Here is a 20,796-nt window from a genome sequence, read left to right on the forward strand (position 1 = left end):
GGGACCCCCAAACTTGGGGTGAAACCCCCAAACCCCCCCAGGAGCCCCAAATTTGGGGTGAAACCCCCCCCAAAACCACCCCAAAACTCCCAAATTTGGACCAACCCCCCCCCCAAACTCCTCTGGGACCCCCAAATTTCGGGTGAAACCTCCAAACCACCCCCAAATTTGGGGTCATAACACCCCAAAACTGCCCCAAGGACCCCTAAATTTTGGCCAAACCTCCAGAAATCCCTCCAGAACCCCCAAAATTTGGGGTGAAACCCCCCAAAACCCCCCCAGGACCCCCAAATTTGGGGTGAAATATCCAAACCACCCCCTGGACCCCCAAAATTTGGGGTCAGAACACCCCAAGACCACCCCAGAACCCCCAAATTTTGGCCAACCCCCCCCAAACCCCCCCAGGAGCCGCAAATTTGGGGTCAAATCCCCCCAAACCCCCCGAGAACCCCCAAATTTTGGCCAACCCCGCCCCAAATGCCCCCCGGACCCCCAAATTTGGGGTGAAACCTCCCCAAATGTCCCCAGGACCCCCAAATTTGGGATCAGAGCACCCCAAAACCACCCCAGGACCCCCAAATTTGGGCCAAACAGCCCCAAACTCCCCCAGGACCCCCAAATGTGGGGTCATAACCCCCCCAGACCCCCCGCGGACCCCCAAATTTGGGCTGGAAAAGGTCCCCAAACTCCTCTGGGACCCCCAAATTTGGGGTGAAACCTCCAAACCACCCCAAAACCCCCAAAATTTGGGGTCGTAACACCCCAAAAGCACCCCAGAACCCTCAAATTTGGGCTGGAAAAGGTCCCCAAACTCTTCGGGGACCCCCAAACTTGGGGTGAAACCTCCAAACCACCCCAAGCCCCCAAATTTGGGGTCAAAACATCCCAAAACCCCCCCAGGACCCCCAAAATTTGGGCCAAATCCCCCAACCCCCCCTGGACCCCCAAAATTTGGGGTGAAAACCCCCAAAACCCCCCAGGACCCCCAAATTTGGGGTCAAAACACCCCAAAACCACCCCAGAACCCCCAAATTTACCCAAATTTGGGCTGGAAAAGGTCCCCAAACTCCCCCAGGACCCCCAAACTTGGGGTGAAACCCCCCCAAACTCCCCCAAGACCCCCAAATTTGGGGTAGAACCCTCCCAAACTCCCCCAGGACCCCCAAATTTGGGGTGAAACCCCCCCAAAAAGCCCCCCCGGAGCCTCCTGGGTTCATCCACGACCTTTTTATTGCGGGGGGGGGGGGGAGGGGCGGGGCCTGGCCGGGGGGGCGTGGCCACGGTGAGGGCAGCGGGCACTGGGCACTGGGCAGCGGGCACTGGGCACTGGTCAGCGGGCACTGGGCAGTGGGCACTGGGCACTAGGCACTGGGCAGTGGGCAGGGGTCAGCGGGCAGGGGGCAGTGGCCACTGGTCAGCGGGCACTGGTCAGTGGTCAGTGGGCACTGGTCAGCGGGCACTGGGCACTGGTCAGCGGGCAGTGGTCAGTGGTCAGTGGGCACTGGTCAGCGGGCACTGGTCAGTGGTCAGTGGGCACTGGTCAGCGGGCACTGGGCACTGGTCAGCGGGCACTGGTCAGTGGTCAGTGGGCACTGGTCAGCGGGCACTGGGCACTGGGCAGCGGGCAGCGGTCAGCGGGCAGGGGGGCAGTGGCCAGCGGGGGTCAGTAGGCGTGGTTGGACACGAAGAGGGACTCGCTGGCGGCCGCCCCCGCGGTGCCACTCGGGGTGTACTTGCCCTGGCACGCCAGAGAGTTGGCCTGGGGACAGACGGACGGACGGACATCAGGGACGGCCAGCGATGGACAGGGATGGACAGAGGGGACAGAGGGACAGACGGACGGACAGACATCAGGGACGGACAGAGGGACAGAGGGGGGATTGGGGCCATTGGGGCCGTTGGTGTCCCCAAGGTGCCCCCAGGTGTCCCCGGGTATCCCCAGAGCGTCCCAGGTGTCCCCAGTGTCCCCCGGTACCCCCAGGTGTCCCTGGAGTGTCCCCAAGGTGTCCCCGGGTGTCCCCAGGGTGTCCTCAGAGTGTCCCCAGTGCCCCGCCGGTGTCCCCCAGTGCCCCCAAGTGCCCCAAGATGTCCCCAGGTGCCCCCCAAGTGTCCCCCGGTACCCCCAGGTGTCCCCAACGTGTCTCCAGAGTATCCCCAGGTGTCCCTGGAGTGTCCCCAAGGTGTCCCCGGGTATCCCCAGGGTGTCCTCAGAGTGTCCCAGGTGCCCCCCGGTGTCCCCCGGTGCCCCTGGAGTGTCCCCAGTGTCCCTCAGATGTCCCCAGATGCCACCAGGTGTCCCAAAGGTGCCCCCAGATGCCCCCAGGTACCCCCAGGTGCCCCAAAGTGTCCCCAAGGTGTCCCCAGGTGCCCCAAGGCGCCCCCAGAGTGTCCCAATGTGTTCCCCGGTGTCCCCAGGTATCCCAGAGCGTCCCAAAGTGTCCCAAGGTATCCCCCCAGGTGTCCCCAGCTGTCCCCAGGTGCCCCCAGTGCCCCCCAGTGTCCCCCCAGTGCCCCCCAGATGCCCCCCAGTGCCCTCAGTGCCCCCCAGTGCCCCCCGGTGCCCCCCGGTGCCCTCAGTGCCCTCCAGATGCCCCCAGTGCCCCCCAGATGTCCCCCCAGTGCCCCCAGTGCCCCCAGATGTCCCCCCAGTGCCCTCCAGGTGCCCCCAGTGTCCCCAGTGCCCTCCAGGTGCCCCCAGTGCCCCCCAGATGCCCCCCCAGTGCCCCCCAGATGCCCCCAGTGCCCCCCAGATGTCCCCCCAGTGCCCCCCAGATGTCCCCAGATGCCCCCAGTGCCCCCCAGTGCCCCCAGTGCCCCGTACCAGCGCTCTCTTCACGTACTCCTCCTGGGCCACCTTGGTGTTGTCCTTCTTGCCGGCCCAGGCCTTGAGGGCCGAGGCCTGCAGGGCGCGGCCGTAGGAGAAGGTCAGCGCCCAGGGCCGCGGCAGCGGGCAGCGGTTGATGGCGTTGAGGTTCAGCGACGCCTCCTCCTCGCTCTGCCCGCCCGACAGGAACGTGATCCCTGCACCGGCGACACGGGGACAGGGGACGGTCAGAGAGGGACAGAGGGGGACAGGGGGACAGTCAGAGAGGGGGCGGGGACAGAGGGGGACAGAGGGACAGTCAGAGAGGGGACAGGGGACAGGGGACAGTCAGAGAGGGACAGAGGGGAGGACAGGGGGGACAGAGGGACAGAGAGGACAGAGGGACAGTCAGAGAGGGGACACAGGGGGGACAGGGGACAGTCAGAGAGGGACAGAGGGGACAGGGGGACAGGGGACAGTCAGAGAGGGACAGAGGGACAGAGGGGACAGTCAAGAGAGGGGACAGGGGGGGACAGGGGACGGTCAGAGAGGGACAGAGGGGACAGCGGGGGGGACGGGGACAGAGGGGACAGGGGACAGTCAGAGAGGGACAGAGGGAACGGGAACAGAGAGACAGAGAGGGGACAGAGGGGACGGGGGGGACAGGGAACAGTCAGAGAGGGCGCGGGGACAGAGGGACAGAGGGGACAGAGGGGACAGGGAGAGAGGGCTTGGGGACAGCAGGACAGACAGGGGACAGAGAGGGGACACTCAGCACTCAGGGACACGGGTGTGACACGGGTGTGACACACAGACATGGGTGTGACACAGGTGTGACATGGACACGGGTGTGACACACAGACACAGGTGTGGCACAGACACGGGTGTGACACAGGTGTGACATGGACATGGGTGTGACACACAGACACAGGTGTGGCACACGGACAGGGGTGTGACACAGGGACACGGGTGTGACACGGGTGTGACACGGGTGTGACACGGACATGGGTGTGACACACGGACACAGGTGTGACACAGACACGGGTGTGACACGGGTGACACACGGACACAGGTGTGACACAGGGACACGGGTGTGACACGGGTGTGACACACGGACACAGGTGTGACACACGGACACAGGTGTGACACAGGGACACGGGTGTGACACGGGTGACACAGACACGGGTGTGACACAGGTGTGACACAGACATGGCTGTGACACAGGGACACGGGTCTGACACAGGGACACAGGTGTGACACAGACACGGGTGTGACACAGACATGGGTGTGACACAGACACGGGTGTGGCACGGGTGTGACACAGGGACACGGGTGTGACACACGGACAGGGGTGTGACACGGGGACACAGATGTGACACAGGTGTGACACACGGACAGGGGTGTGACACACAGACACAGGTGTGACACAGGGACACGAGTGTGACACAGGGACACAGATGTGACACAGGTGTGACACAGGTGTGACACAGGTGTGACACACAGACACAGGTGTGACACACGGACACAGGTGTGACACAGGGACAGGGGTGTGACACGGGTGTGACACACGGACAGGGGTGTGACACGGGGACACAGGTGTGACACAGGTGTGACACAGGTGTGACACACAGACACAGGTGTGACACAGGGACAGGGGTGTGACACAGGGACACAGATGTGACACAGGTGTGACACAGGGACACAGGTGTGACACAGGTGTGACACAGGGACAGGGGTGTGACACAGGTGTGACACACGGACAGGGGTGTAACACGGGGACACAGGTGTGACACAGGTGTGACACACGGACAGGGGTGTGACACAGGGACACAGATGTGACACAGGTGTGACACAGGTGTGACACACGGACAGGGGTGTGACACGGGGACACAGGTGTGACACAGGTGTGACACGGGTGTGACACACGGACGGGGTGTGACACAGGGACACAGGTGTGACACAGGTGTGACACACGGACAGGGGTGTGACACGGGGACACAGGTGTGACACAGATGTGACACGGGTGTGACACACGGACAGGGGTGTGACACGGGGACACAAATGTGACACAGGTGTGACACACGGACAGGGGTGTGACACGGGGACACAGGTGTGACACAGATGTGACACAGGTGTGACACACGGACAGGGGTGTGACACGGGGACACAGGTGTGACACAGGTGTGACACAGGTGTGACACACGGACAGGGGTGTAACACAGGTGTGACACAGGTGTGACACAGGTGTGACACACGGACAGGGGTGTGACACGGGGACACAGGTGTGACACAGATGTGACACAGGTGTGACACACGGACAGGGGTGTGACACAGGGACAGCGATCAATCGATGGCGCTGAGGAACAGCGGTGCCTCCTCCTTGCTCTGACCTTGGGGACACAGGTGGCACACAGGTGACACAGAGGGGGTGGCACACAGGTGGCACACACAGGTGGCACACACACACAGGTGACACACACAGGTGGCACACACACAGGTGGCACACACACACAGGTGACACACACACAGGTGATACACAGGTGGCACACACACAGGTGGCACACACACAGGTGACACACACAGGTGACACACACAGGTGGCACACACACACAGGTGGCACACACACAGGTGACACACACAGGTGGCACACACACACAGGTGGCACACACACACAGGTGACACACACACACAGGTGGCACACACACAGGTGGCACACACAGGTGGCACACACACACAGGTGACACACAGGTGGCACACACACACAGGTGACACACACACACAGGTGACACACACAGGTGACACACACACAGGTGGCACACACACACAGGTGACACACAGGTGGCACACACACACAGGTGACACACACACACAGGTGATACACAGGTGACACACACACACAGGTGACACACACACACAGGTGACACACACAGGTGACACACACACACAGGTGGCACACACACACAGGTGACACACACAGGTGACACACACACACAGGTGACACACACACACAGGTGGCACACACACAGGTGACACACACACACAGGTGGCACACACAGACAGGTGATACACAGGTGACACACACACACAGGTGACACACACACACAGGTGGCACACACAGACAGGTGATACACAGGTGACACACACACACAGGTGACACACACACACAGGTGACACACACAGGTGGCACACACAGGTGGCACACACACAGGTGGCACACACAGGTGACACACACAGGTGACACACACACACAGGTGACACACACACACAGGTGGCACACACAGGTGACACACACACACAGGTGACACACACACACAGGTGACACACACACAGGTGACACACACACACAGGTGACACACACAGGTGGCACACACAGGTGGCACACACACAGGTGGCACACACAAGGTGACACACACAGGTGACACACACACACAGGTGACACACACACACAGGTGGCACACACAGGTGACACACACAGGTGACACACACACACAGGTGGCACACACAGACAGGTGATACACAGGTGACACACACACACAGGTGACACACACACACAGGTGGCACACACAAGTGGCACACACACACAGGTGACACACACACACAGGTGACACACACACAGGTGACACACACACACAGGTGACACACACACACAGGTGACACACACACAGGTGACACACACACAGGTGGCACACACACAGGTGACACACACAGGTGGCACACACACACAGGTGACACACACACACAGGTCACACACACACAGGTGACACACACACACAGGTGACACACACAGGTGACACACACAGGTGGCACACACACACAGGTGACACACACACACAGGTCACACACACACAGGTGACACACACACACAGGTGGCACACACACAGGTGACACACACAGGTGGCACACACACACAGGTGACACACACACACAGGTGACACACACACAGGTGACACACACACAGGTGGCACACACACAGGTGACACACACAGGTGGCACACACACACAGGTGACACACACACACAGGTCACACACACACAGGTGACACACACACACAGGTGACACACACAGGTGACACACACACAGGTGGCACACACACACAGGTGACACACACACACAGGTGACACACACACAGGTGACACACACACACAGGTGGCACACACACACAGGTGACACACACACACAGGTGACACACACACAGGTGACACACACACACAGGTGGCACACACACAGGTGATACACAGGTGACACACACACACAGGTGGCACACACACAGGTGGCCCACACACAGGTGACACACACACACAGGTGACACACACACACACCGGTGGCACACACAGGTGGCACACACACAGGTGACACACACACACAGGTGACACACACACACAGGTGGCACACACAGGTGGCACACACAGGTGGCACAGGTGACACAGGTGGCACAGGTGACACACACACACAGAGGTGTCAGCCCCCACGGGGGTGGCACAGACCGGGCACGGCGGGCGGCACGGTGCGGCGCAGCGCGGTGACCGTTGCCATGGCGATCTCCTCGGGGCTGTACTTGGTGCTGCAGGCGTGGCCACCGGTCACCATGTTGGGCTTGAGCAGCGTCCCCTCCAGGTACACGTGGTGGTCACTGAGGGCTTTGTACACGGCTGCCAGGACCTGGGGGCACCAAGGGGGGCATTGGGGGTCACTGAGGGCTTTGTACATGGCTGCCAGGACCTGGGGGCACCAATGGGACACGTGGTGGTCACTGAGGGCTTTGTACATGGCTGCCAGGACCTGGGGGCACCAAGGGGGGCATTGGGGGTCACTGAGGGCTTTGTACACGGCTGCCAGGACCTGGGGGCACCAAGGGGGGCATTGGGGGTCACTGAGGGCTTTGTACACGGCTGCCAGGACCTGGGGGCACCAAGGGGGGCATTGGGGGCACTGAGGGCTTTGTACACGGCTGCCAGGACCTGGGGGCACCAAGGGGGGCATTGGGGGTCACTGAGGGCTTTGTACACGGCTGCCAGGACCTGGGGGCACCAATGGGGGCATTGGGGGTCACTGAGGGCTTTGTACACGGCTGCCAGGACCTGGGGGCACCAAGGGGGGCATTGGGGGTCACTGAGGGCTTTGTACACGGCTGCCAGGACCTGGGGGCACCAAGGGGGGCATTGGGGGTCACTGTGGGCTTTGTACACGGCTGCCAGGACCTGGGGGCACCAAGGGGACACATGGTGGTCACTGAGGGCTTTGTACACGGCTGCCAGGACCTGGGGGCACCAAGGGGGGCACTGGGACACACTGGGGACGCTGGGAGGTGCCCCCAAACCCCTCCCTGGTGCCACCAAACCCCTCCCAGGTGCCACCTCCCGGTGTCACCCCACAAACTGGAGCCCCCCGCGGCCTGGGGCCACTCGGGGCCACCTGGGGCCACTTGGGGCCACCCGGGGACACTCGGGGCTACTCAGGGCCACTCAGGGCCACTCAGGGCCGCCCGGGGACACTCAGGGCCACTCGGGGCCGCCCGGGGACACTCAGGGCCAGCACTCGGTGGCTCTCGAGGCCAGTGCCCGGTGGCTCCCGAGGCCAGTGCCCGGTGGCTCCCGTGGCCAGCACTCCGTGGCACCCGAGGCCAGTGCCCGGTGGCTCCCGTGGCCAGTGCCCGGTGGCTCCCGTGGCCCGCTGGTGGCCCTGGTGGCCCTGGTGGCACGCACCTTCTCGGTGACGTACTGGCACGTCTTGAGGTCGTGGTCGCCGTCCGGGAGGATCTCGGGCTCCACGATGGGCACGATGCCGTTCTGGGGCACCCAGGGGACACGTCGGGCACAGCCCGGGGCAAGCGGGCAGCACCAGGTGACCCCAGGGCACAGAGGGGCCACCAAACCCGCCCAGGTGCCACCAAACCCTCTCTAGATGCCACCAAACCCCACCCAGGTGCCACCAAACTCTCTCTAGATGTCCCCAAACCCTCTTTAGATGCCACCAAACCATCCCAGGTGTCACCAAACCCTCTCCAGGTGCCACCAAACCCTCTCTAGATGTTCCCAAACCCTCTTTAGATGCCACCAAACCATCCCAGGTGTCACCAAACCCTCTCCAGGTGCCACCAAACCCTCTCTAGATGTTCCCAAACGCTCTCTAGATGCCACCAAACCCCTCCCAGGTGCCACCAAACCCCACCCAGGTGCCACCAAACCCTCTCTAGATGCCACCAAACCCGCCCAGGTGCCACCAAACCCGCCCAGGTGCCACCAAGCTCTCTCTAGATGTTCCCAAACCCTCTTTAGATGCCACCAAACCATCCCAGGCGCCACCAAACCCTGCCCAGGCGCCACCAAACCCTGCCCAGGTGCCACCAAACCCACCCAGGTGCCACCAAACCCTCCCAGGTGTCACCAAACCCCACCCAGGTGCCACCAAACCCTCTCTAGATGCCACCAAACCCCTCCCAGGTGCCACCAAACGCTCTCTAGATGTCCCCAAACCCCTCCCAGGTGCCACCAAACGCTCTCTAGATGTCCCCAAACCCTCTCTAGATGCCACCAAACCCTCCCTAGATGTCCCCAAACCCTCTTTAGATGCCACCAACCATCCCAGGTGCCAGCAACCCCCTCCCAGATGCCACCAAGCCCCCCCCATCCGCCCCCTTGGGCCCCGTGGCCGCCGCGGTGGGACCTGCTGGCAGATGCTGGCGTAGCGCGCCAGGACGTTGGCGTTCTCCATGATGGCCAGGCGCGTCGGGGTGTGCGCCGAGATCTTCAGCACGCAGCGCCACTTGGCAAAGTCCGCGCCGTCCTTCTTGTACTGGGCACAGCGCTCCATCAGCCCGTCCAGCCCTGCGGGCACAGCGGGCGTTGGGGACAGCGGGCGTTGGGGACAGTGGGGGTGTTGGGGACAGTGGGGGTGTTGGGGGAATTGGGGGCGTTGGGGGTGTCGGGGACCTTGGGGACATCAAGGGTGTCAGGGACATCAGGGACATGGGGGGCATCGGGGACACTGGGACATTGGGGCATTGGGGACATCGGGGACATCAGGGGCATTGGGGACATTGGGGGTGTTGGGGACATCGGGGTGTTGGAGGCATTGGGGATGTTGGGGGTGTTGGGGACATCAGGAGCATTGGGGATGTTGGGGACATGAAGGACCTTGGGGACATTGGGGGCACTGGGGACATTGGGGACATCGGGGGTGTCGTTGAGGACATTGGGGGCATTGGGGGTGTTGGGGGCGTTGGGGGCATTGGGGACATCGGGGGCATCGGGGACATCAGGGGCATTGGGGACATTGGGGGTGTTGGGGCATCGGGGACCTTGGGGACATCAGGAAGTTGGGGACATCAGGGTGTTGGGAGGCATCGGGGACATTGGGGACATGAAGGACCTTGGGGACATTGGGGGCACTGGGGACATGGGGGACATCGGGGGTGTTGGGGGCATGGGGGACATTGGGGACATTGGGGGGCATTGGGGACATGAAGGACCTTGTGGACCTTGTGGACATTGGGGACATCAGGGGTATTGGGGGCATCAAGGACATCGGGGACATTGAGGGCATTGGGGGTGTTGGGGACATTGGGGTATCAGGGACATTGGGGGCATTGGGGACATTGGGGACATTGGGGTATCAGGGACATCGGGGACATCGGTGAGACGGGGGACACTGGGGGCATCAAGCACTGAGGGGGCTCCATGAGGCCACCAAGTCCTGGGGACAGCACAGGGGACATCGGGGACATCGGTGGCACAGGGGACACTGGGCACTGAGGGGGCTCAGTAAGGTCACCCAGCCCTGGGGACACTGGGGACATCGGGGCACAGGGGACAGGGGACAGTGAGAGGTCTCCGTGAGCCCATCCAGTCCTGGGGACGTTGGGGACATCGGGGACATCGGTGGCACAGGGGACATGGGGCACTGAGGGGGCTCCATGAGCCCATCCAGAGCTGGGGACATCGGGGACATCGGGGACATGGGTGGCACAGGGGACACTGGGCACTGCGAGGACCTTGGGGACATCACGGGACAGCACAAGGACAGGGATGGGGTTGGGAGGGTGACACCGGGATGGGGACAGGAGGGTGACACCGGGATGGGGACACAGGGGTGACATCGGGGATGGGGACAGGGGGGTGACACCAGGATGGGGACACAGGGGTGACACCAGGATGGGGACACGGGGGTGACACCAGGATGGGGACAGGAGGGTGACATCGGGATGGGGACAGGGGGGTGACACCGGGATGGGGACACGGGGGTGACACCAGGATGGGGACACGGGGGTGACATCGGGGATGGGGACAGGGGGGTGACACCAGGATGGGGACACGGGGGTGACACAGGGATGGGGACACAGCAGTGGCATCAGGGACAGGGCTGTGACATTGGGGACAGGGCTGGGACATTGGGGACATGGTGGTGGCATCGGGGACAGGGCGGTGGCATTGGGGACACGGTGGTGGCATCAGGGACAGCGCTGTGACATCGGGGACAGGGCTGTCACTCACCCTGGGTCGTGGTCTCGCCGTCAGTGCCAGCCAGGGGCACCACCCCCTTGTCCACCTGGGGACAGCGACAGCGTCACCGCGGTCACCGCGGTCACCAGGGCCACCCTGCTCCGTGTCCCCGCCCTGGGGTGACCGAGCTGGGTCACAGAGCACCCAACCCCCACCCCCCGCGTGTCCCCAGCGTGTCCCCAAGGTGTCCCCCAGTGTCCCCGACACCCTCAATGTCCCCAGGGTGTCCCCAATGTCCAAAGGACCCCCAGGGCGTCCCCAATGTCCTAAGGACCCCCAGGGTGTCCCCAGGGTGTCCCCAGTGTCCAAAGGACCCCCAGGGTGTCCCCAATGTCCGAAGGACCCCCAGGGTGTCCCCAGGGTGTCCCCAGTGTCCAAAGGACCCCCAGGGTGTCCCCAATGTCCGAAGGACCCCCAGGGTGTCCCCACGGACCCTCTGCAGCCACCTCAGGTGTCCCCGACCTGCTGCCACCTCCCCACGGCTGACCCGTCCCGTGTCCCCCCAATGTCCCCATGTCCCTGAGCTGTCCCCGGGTCCCCAACGTCCCCAAGGTGTCCCCAATGTCCTGAAGACCCCAAATGTCCCCAGGGTGTCCCCACCTCGCTCTCTAAAGCCACCTTGGCCTGCACCCACCTCCCAGGGCTGAGCCAACCCAAGGAGCACCCAACGCCCCCCTCAACGTCCCCAACACCCTGATGAGGTCCCCGAGGTGTCCCTGACATCCCCAAGGTGGCCCTGACACCCCCAAGGTGTCCCCAACACCCTGATGACACCCCTGAGGTGTCCCCTGCACCCCGATGATGTCCTTGAGGTGTCCCCAACAGCCTGATGAGGTCCCCAAGCTCCCTGAGATCCCGAAGTGTCCCCAACCCCCCAAAGATGTCCCCAAGGTGTCCCTGACGTCTCTGAGGTGTCCCCAACACCCCAATGACATCCCCAAGCCCCCTGACGTCCCCAAGGTGTCCCTGACGTCTCTGAGGTGTCCCCAACACCCCAATGACATCCCCAAGCCCCCTGACGTCCCCAAGGTGTCCCTGACGTCTCTGAGGTGTCCCCAACACCCCAATGACATCCCCAAGCCCCCTGACGTCCCCAAGGTGTCCCCAACACCCTGATGATGTCCCTGAGGTGTCCCTGACACCCCCGAGGCATCCCCAACACCCCGATGATGTCCCCAAGGTGTCCCTGACATCCCCAAGGTGTCCCCAAAACCCCAAGGACATCCCTGAGTTGTCCCCAACACCCTGACATCCCCGAGGTGTCCCCAACACCCCGATGACGTCCCTGAGGTGTCCCTGACATCCCCAAGGTGTCCCCACCACCCCAAGGTGTCCCTGAGGTGCCCCCGAGGTGTCCCTGACATCTCTGAGGTGTCCCCAACACCCCGATGACGTCCCTGAGGTGTCCCTGACATCCCCAAGGTGTCCCCACCACCCCAAGGTGTCCCAGAGGTGTCCCCGAGGTGCCCCCAAGGTGTCCCTGACATCTCTGAGGTGTCCCCACCACCCCAAGGTGTCCCTGAGGTGCCCCCAAGGTGTCCCTGACATCTCTGAGGTGTCCCCAACACCCCGATGATGTCACTGAGGTGTCCCTGACATCCCTGAGGTGTCCCCAACACCCAAATGACGTCCCTGAGCCCCCTGACATCCCCAAGGTGTCCCCAACACCCTGATGATGTCCCCAAGGTGTCCCTGAAATCCCCAAGGCGTCCCCAAAACCCCAATGACATCCCTGAGTTGTCCCCAACACCCTGACATCCCCGAGGTGTCCCTGACATCCCCAAGGTGTCCCCAACACCCCGATGACGTCACTGAGGTGTCCCTGACATCCCTGAGGTGTCCCCAACACCCTGATGACGTCCCCGAGCCCCCTGACATCCCCAAGGTGTCCCCAACACCCCGATGATGTCCCTGAAGTGTCCCCACCACCCCGAGGTGTCCCCACCTCGCTCTCCAAACCCACCACAGCCCTCTCGGACCCAGTCCCACTGTGGCCACCGCTGACCCAACACGACGACCGCCCCCCGCCCCCTGAGGCATCCCTGAGGTGTCCCCGAGGTGTCCCCGAGGTGCCCCTGTGGCATCCCCGAGGCGTCCCCGAGGTGTCCCCGAGGTGCCCCTGTGGCATCCCCGAGGTGCCCCCGAGGTGTCCCCGAGGTGTCCCTGAGGTGCCCACCCACCTTGATGCCCACCAGGGCGCCCTTGTCGCGGATGACCTGCGGGAAGGGGCGGCCGTCGTCGGCCTTCTGGTACATGGTCTCGTGGAAGAGGATGACGCCGCCGATGCACGGCTCCACGCGCTTGTCGGCCGTGAAGAGCAGCTGCCGGTACCAGCGCCGGTTCTCCTCCGTGTTCTCGGCGCCCACCGAGCTCAGCCGCTTGGCGATGCTGCCTGCGGGACGGGGCGGGACGCTCGGAACCGGCACGGACCGGCACGGAGCGGGACGGAGCGGTACAGACCGGTATGGAGCGGTTAGAACCAGTATGGAGCGGGACGGAGCGGTACAGACCGGTATGGAGCGGTTAGAACCAGTATGGAGCGGGACGGAGCGGTACAGATCGGTATGGAGCGGGATGGAGCGGTTAGAACCGGTATGGAGCGGTTAGAACCAGTATGGAGCAGTATGCAGCGGTATGGAGCAGTTAGAACCGGTATGGAGCGGGACGGAGCGGGACGGAGCGGTACAGACCAGTATGGAGCGGTTAGAACCGGTATGGAGCGGTTAGAACCGGTATGGAACGGTACAGACCAGTATGGAGCGGTTAGAACCGGTATGGAGCAGTACAGACCAGTATGGAGCAGTTAGAACCGGTATGGAGCGGTTAGAACCGGTATGGAACGGTACAGACCAGTATGGAGCGGTTAGAACCGGTATGGAGCGGTTAGAACCGGTATGGAACGGTACAGACCAGTATGGAGCGGTTAGAACCAGTACGGACCGGTACGGACCAGTATGGAGCGGTTAGGACCGGTATGGAGCGGTTAGAACCGGTATGGAGCTGTTAGAACCGTTATGGAGCGGTACAGACCAGTATGGAGCGGTTAGAACCGGTATGGAGCGGTACAGACCAGTATGGAGCGGTTAGAACTGGTATGGAGTGGTTAGAACCGGTATGGAGCTGTTAGAACCGGTACAGAGCAATACAGACCGGTATGGAGTGGTTAGAACCAGTATGGAGCGGTACAGACCAGTATGGAGCGGTTAGAACCAGTACGGACCGGTACGGACCAGTATGGAGCGGTTAGAACCAGTATGGAGCGGTACAGACCAGTATGGAGCAGTTAGAACCAGTACGGACTGGTACGGACCAGTATGGAGCGGTACAGACCAGTATGGAGCAGTTAGAACCAGTACGGACTGGTACGGACCAGTATGGAGCGGTTAGAACCGGTATGGAGCGGTTAGAACTGGTATGGAGCGGTTAGAACCAGTATGGAGTGGTTAGAACCAGTATGGAGCGGTTAGAACCAGTACGGACCGGTACGGACCGTTACGGAGCAGTTAGAACCGGTATGGAGCGGTTAGAACCAGTACGGACCGGTATGGACCGTTACGGAGCGGTTAGAACCGGTACGCAGCGGTTAGGACTGGTATGGAGCGGTTAGGACCAGTATGGAGCGGTTAGAACCGGTATGGAGTGGTTAGAACCAGTATGGAGTGGTTAGAACCAATACGGAGCAGTTAGAACCGGTATGGAGCGGTTAGAACCAGTACGGACCGGTATGGACCATTACGGAGCGGTTAGAACCGGTATGGAGCAGTACATACCAGTACGGAGCAGTTAGAACCAGTATGGACCGGTACGGACCGTTACGGAGCAGTTAGAACCGGTATGGAGCGGTTAGAACCGGTATGGAGCAGTACATACCAGTACGGAGCAGTTAGAACCAGTACGGACCGGTACGGACCGTGACGGAGCGGTTAGAACCAGTACGGAGCGGTTAGGACCGGTATGGAGCGGTTAGGACCGGTATGGAGCAGTTAGAACCGGTATGGAGTGGTTAGAACCAGTATGGAGTGGTTAGAACCAATACGGAGCAGTTAGAACCAGTATGAAGCGGTTAGAACCAGTATGGAGCGGTTAGAACCAGTATGGAGCAGTTAGAACCGGTATGAAGCAGTCAGAACCGGTATGGAGCAGTTAGAACCAGTACGGACCGGTACGGACCGTTATGGAGCGGTTAGAACCGGTACGGAGCGGTTAGAACCAGTATGGAGCGGTTGGTGCCCAGTAGAAACCAGTACTGGTGTGTCCCAGTAGCTCCCAGTTCAACCTCAGGACCACCCTGAAATCCCCAGATGCTCCCCCAGGCTCCCAGTCACCACCCCAGTATAAACCAGTATAAACCAGTAAACGTTAGTTAGGACCAGTACAAACCAATTACAATCAATTAGGACAAGTATGGACCAGTTAGGACCAATTAGGACCAGTACAGGTCAGTTGGGCCCAGTACAGACCAGTTAGGACCAGTACAGACCAGTTACACCCAGCACGGACCACTCACAACAGTATACATCAGTCAGAACCAGTATAGACCAGTTAGGACCAGTATCAATCCGTTTAGACCAGTATGGACCGTTTAGGACCAATACAGACCAGTATAAACCAGTATGGAGCAGTTAGAACTGGTACGGAGTGGGTGGCGCCCAGTAGAAACCAGCTGGGTGATGGGTGGGGGGTGGGTGTGTCCCAGTAGCTCCCAGTTCAGCCTCAGGACCACCCTGAAGTCCCCAGATGCTCCCCCAGGTTCCCAGTTGCCATCCCAGTATAAACCAGTATAAACCAGTATAAACCAATATAAACCAGTATAAACCAGTAGAGTAATTAGTTTCTGGTAGAAACCAGTCAGGACCAGTATGGAGCAGGTGGTGTGGCACGGGTTCAGGGTCTCCCAGTAGCTCCCAGTACAGCTTCAGGAGGTCCCAGTAACACCCTGAAATCCCCAGATGCTTCCCCAGCCCATCCCAGTATAAACCAGTGCAAACCAGTACACACCAATATAAACCAGTATAAACCACTGGCCATTGTTGCTGCCTCAGCGCCTCCCAGTAGCTCCCAGTACAGCTTCAGGAGGTCCCAGTGACACCCTGAAGTCCCCAGATGCTTCCCCAGCCCATCCCAGTATAAACCAGTTTATCCCCAGTACAAACCAGTATAAACCAGTTTATCCCAGTATAAACCAGTATAAACCAGTATAAACCACTTTATCCCAGTATAAACCAGGAACCCAAACCAGGCTCCTGGCGTTGCCTCGGTGCTTCCCAGTGCTCCCCCAGTGCCTCCCAGTGCTCCCCCAGTCGCTCCCAGTGCCTCCCAGTATGCCACAACTCCCTTCCCAGTCCCTCCCAGTCCCTCCCAGTACACTCCCAGTGCTTCCTCATCTCATTCCAGTCCCTCCCAGTCTGTCCCAGTCCCTCCCAGTGCCCTTGCACGGACTCTCTGTCCCCTCCCAGTCACTCCCAGTTTACCCCCAGTCCTTATCAGTGCCCTCCTTATCTCATCCCAGTGCCCTTCCAGTGCCTCCAGTCCCTCCCAGCACTTCCTCATCTCATTCCAGTCCCTCCCACTCCCTCCCAGTTTACCCCAGTGCCTCCCAGTGCCTTTGCACGGACTCTCAGTCCCCTCCCAGTCCCCTCCCAGTGCTCCCAGTCCCTCCCAGTGACTCCTTATCAGTGCCCTCCTTATCTCGTCCCAGTGCACTTCCAGTGCCTCGGGTCACTCCCAGTCCACTCCCAGTCCATTCCCAGTGGCTCCCAGTCCATTCCCAGTCCCTCCCAGTTCACTTCCAGAGCCTCCAGTCCATTCCCAGTCCTCTCCCAGTGCCCCCAGTCCTTACCAGTGCCCTCCTTATCCCAGTGCCCTTCCAGTGCCTCCAGTCACTCCGAGTCCACTCCCAGTCCCTTCCCAGTGTCTCCCAGTCACTCCCAGTCCTTTCCAGTTCACTCCCAGTCCTTCCCAGTCCATTCCCAGTCCCTCCCAGTCCCTTCCCAGTGTCTCCCAGTCACTCCCAGTCCTTTCCAGTTCACTCCCAGTCCTTCCCAGTCCATTCCCAGTCCCTCCCAGTCCCTTCCCAGTGCTCCCAGTCTGTACCAGTGGACTCGGCGGCGGCCAGGATGCACTGGGCGATAGCCCCCAGTGCCCCCAGTCCACTCCCAGTCCACTTCCAGTGACCTCTGGTCCCCCCCAGTCCCTCCCAGTCCCCTCCCAGTCCGTTCCCAGTGCCTCCCAGTCCCTCCCAGTCCATTCCCAGTGCCTCCCAGTCACTCCCAGTTCACTTCCAGAGCCTTCAGCCCCTTCCCAGTCTTCTCCCAGTGCCCCCAGTCCTTATCAGTACCCTCCTTATCTCATCCCAGTGCCCTTCCAGTGCCTCCAATCACTCCCAGTCCATTCCCAGTCCATTCCCAGTCCCTCCCAGTCCCTCCCAGTCCATTCCCAGTGGCTCCCAGTGCGTTCCCAGTGCTCCCAGTGCGTACCAGTGGACTCGTCGGCGGCCAGGATGCCCTTGCCGGGGGCCACGATGCGCTGGGCGATGGTGGCCAGCTCCTTCTTCTGCTCGGGGCTCAGCGCGGGCACGGGCGGGGCCATGGCGGCTGCGGGACGGCGGCGCTGACTCAGCAGAGCCCGACACGGGGAGGGGACAGCGGGACCCCCCCCAAAGGGCGCCCCCAAAAACGGGGGCACTGGGGAGCACTGGGAGGGACTGGGAGGGACTGGGAGGGAGTGGGATGGATGTGGGGGGGCACTGGGGAGCACTGGGAGGGACTGGGGGGGACCAGAGGTCACTGGAAGTGGACTGGGAGTGGACTGGGGGCACTGGGAGTGAACTGGAAGGGACTGAGGGCACTGGGAGTGGACTGGGAGTGAACAGGGAGGGGACTGAGGGCACTGGGAGTGGACTGGGAGTGAACTGGGAAGGGACTGGGGGCACTGGGGGGCACTGGGGGGCACTGGGGACACTGGGGGACACTGGGGGGGCACTGGGAGACACTGGGGGGCACTGGGGGGACTGGGGGGCACTGGGGGACACTGGGGGGCACTGGGGGGACTGGGGGGCACTGGGGGGCACTGGGGACACTGGGGGACACTGGGGGGCACTGGGGGACACTGGGGGGACACTGGGGGGACTGGGGGGCACTGGGGGGCACTGGGGATGAACTGGGGGGCACTGGGGGCACTGGGGGACACTGGGGGGCACTGGGAGTGAACTGGGGGGACACTGGGGGGCACTGGGGGGGCACTGGGGACACTGGGGGCACTGGGGGGCACTGGGGGACACTGGGGGGGCACTGGGGACACTGGGGGGACTGGGGGACACTGGGGGGACACTGGGGCGACACTGGGGGACACTGGGGGACACTGGGGGGGCACTGGGGGACACTGGGGGGGCACTGGGGACACTGGGGGGACTGGGGGACACTGGGGGGACACTGGGGCGACACTGGGGGGCACTGGGGGGACTGGGGATGAACTGGGGGGCACTGGGGGGCACTGGGGGCACTGGGGGACACTGGGGGGACACTGGGGCGACACTGGGGGCACTGGGGGGACTGGGGATGAACTGGGGGGCACTGGGGGGCACTGGGGGCACTGGGGGACACTGGGGGGCACTGGGGGGACTGGGGATGAACTGGGGGGCACTGGGGGCACTGGGGGACACTGGGGGCACTGGGGGGCACTGGGGATGAACTGGGGGGCACTGGGGGACACTGGGGGGCACTGGGGGGACTGGGGATGAACTGGGGGGCACTGGGGGCACTGGGGGACACTGGGGGCACTGGGGGACACTGGGGGCACTGGGGGGCACTGGGGATGAACTGGGGGGCACTGGGGGACACTGGGGGGCACTGGGGGGACTGGGGATGAACTGGGGGGCACTGGGGGCACTGGGGGACACTGGGGGCACTGGGGGGACTGGGGATGAACTGGGGGGCACTGGGGGCACTGGGGGACACTGGGGGGCACTGGGGGGCACTGGGGATGAACTGGGGGACAGTGGGGGGGCACTGGGGGACACTGGGGATGAACTGGGGGGCACTGGGGGCACTGGGGGACACTGGGGGGCACTGGGGGGCACTGGGGATGAACTGGGGGACAGTGGGGGGGCACTGGGGGACACTGGGGATGAACTGGGGGGCACTGGGGGCACTGGGGGACACTGGGGGGACTGGGAGCACTGGGGGAACCCCAGGATTTGGGCGGGAGAACCCCCAGGATTTTGGGGAAGAACTCGGAGATTTCGGGAAGGGGGACGCGCAGGATTTTGGGGGGAGAACCCCAGGATTTGGGGAGGGGGAACCCCAAAATTTGGAAGGGAAAAACCCCCAAGATTTTAGGGAAAAACCCCCAAATTTGGAAGGTAAAAACTCCAAGATTTTAGAGAAAAACTCCAAGGTTTTAGGAAAAAAACCCCAAATTTGGAGGAGGAAAAACCGCCAAGGTTTTACGGAAAAAACCCGAAAACTTGGAAGGGTAAAAACCCCAAGGTTTTAGGGAAAAACCCCAAATTTGGAAGGTAAAAACTCCAAGATTTTAGGAGAAAACCCCTGAAATTTGGAGGAGGAAAAACCCCAAGATTTGGAAGGGAAAACCCCAAGATTTTAGGGGAAAACCCCATGATTTGGAAGGTAAAAACACCAAATTTGGAAGGTAAAAACTCCAAGATTTTAGGGAAAACCCCCCAAGATTTCAGGGAAAAACCCCCAAGATTTTGAGGAGGAAAAACCCCCAAGATTTTAGGGAAAAACCCCCAAATCTGGGAAGTAAAAACTCCAAGATTTTAGGGGAAAACCCCCCAAATTTGGAAGGTAAAACCCCCACGATTTTAGGGGAAAGCTCCAAGATTTTAGGAAAAACCCCCCAAGATTTCAGGGAAAAACCCTCAAGATTTTGAGGAGGAAAAACCTCCAAGATTTTAGGGAAAAACCCCCAAATCTGAAAAGTAAAAACTCCAAGATTTTAGGGAAAAACCCCCCAAATTTGGAAGGTAAAAACCCCACCATTTTAGGGAAAAACCCCCAAGATTTGGGGCAAGGGAGGGGGGACGGAAGAACCCCAGGATTTTTCGGGGGGGGTAGGGGCACCGACCGAGTGTCCGGCGGTGTCTGGAGTGTCCGGAGTGTCCGGAGTGTCCGGAGTGTCCGGAGTGTCCGGCGGTGTCCGGAGTGTCCGGAGTGTCCGGAGTGTCCGGAGTGTCCGGAGTGTCCGGCGGTGTCCGGAGTGTCCGGCGGTGTCCGGCGGTGTCCGGCGGTGTCCGGCGGTGTCCGGAGTGTCCGGCGGTGTCCGGAGCGTCCGGGAGCTGCGGGAGCCGAGCCGGGAATACCTCGGGGGGGCCCAAAATCCGGGAATGGCCCGGCCGGCCCGCCCCCCCCCCCCAAGGGCGTTTCAAGGGGAGGAGGAGGAGGAGGAGGAGGAGGAAGGAAAACCAGGAAGGGACCGGGAAGGGGCCGCTCCCCTCCCCCACCGCCAAATCGCGCTTTCTCACCCAAATTCCGC

The 20,796-nt window shown here is 61.8% G+C and overlaps 1 protein-coding gene and 2 long non-coding RNA genes across 9 annotated transcripts; 2 read left to right on the top strand and 1 right to left on the bottom strand.

Moving 5' to 3' along the window:
• Positions 1-1,212: 1,212 nt before the first annotated feature.
• ALDOA (aldolase, fructose-bisphosphate A) lies at positions 1,213-20,602 on the bottom strand. 7 transcript variants are annotated; one of them, XM_048293279.1, is made up of 9 exons: positions 20,551-20,602; positions 17,778-17,902; positions 13,482-13,693; positions 11,293-11,347; positions 9,467-9,627; positions 8,506-8,589; positions 7,288-7,462; positions 2,822-3,021; positions 1,213-1,759 (listed from the first exon to the last, which is right to left on the bottom strand). In XM_048293279.1, the coding sequence occupies exons 2-9, from the start codon at positions 17,887-17,889 to the stop codon at positions 1,664-1,666; spliced, it is 1,095 nt and encodes a 364-aa protein (XP_048149236.1). In that variant the 5' UTR covers positions 17,890-17,902; positions 20,551-20,602; the 3' UTR covers positions 1,213-1,663. The 7 variants fall into 7 exon arrangements, with proteins under 7 accessions (XP_048149236.1, XP_048149234.1, XP_048149233.1 ...); XM_048293277.1 differs by having other exon boundaries at positions 17,778-17,895; positions 20,500-20,600; XM_048293276.1 differs by lacking the exon at positions 20,551-20,602 and adding an exon at positions 20,445-20,525 and having other exon boundaries at positions 17,778-17,895.
• Positions 11,816-13,484, top strand: LOC125320856. Its single transcript, XR_007201315.1, has 3 exons — positions 11,816-11,835; positions 13,338-13,414; positions 13,448-13,484. It is a non-coding gene; the product is annotated as an uncharacterized LOC125320856 (long non-coding RNA).
• On the top strand, positions 15,477-16,321 carry LOC125320857. The gene is made up of 2 exons (XR_007201316.1): positions 15,477-15,659; positions 15,899-16,321. It is a non-coding gene; the product is annotated as an uncharacterized LOC125320857 (long non-coding RNA).
• Positions 20,603-20,796: the final 194 nt, after the last annotated feature.

The sequence above is a fragment of the Corvus hawaiiensis genome, unplaced genomic scaffold (genome assembly GCF_020740725.1).
Source record: "Corvus hawaiiensis isolate bCorHaw1 unplaced genomic scaffold, bCorHaw1.pri.cur scaffold_227_ctg1, whole genome shotgun sequence".
Classification (NCBI taxonomy): domain Eukaryota; kingdom Metazoa; phylum Chordata; class Aves; order Passeriformes; family Corvidae; genus Corvus; species Corvus hawaiiensis.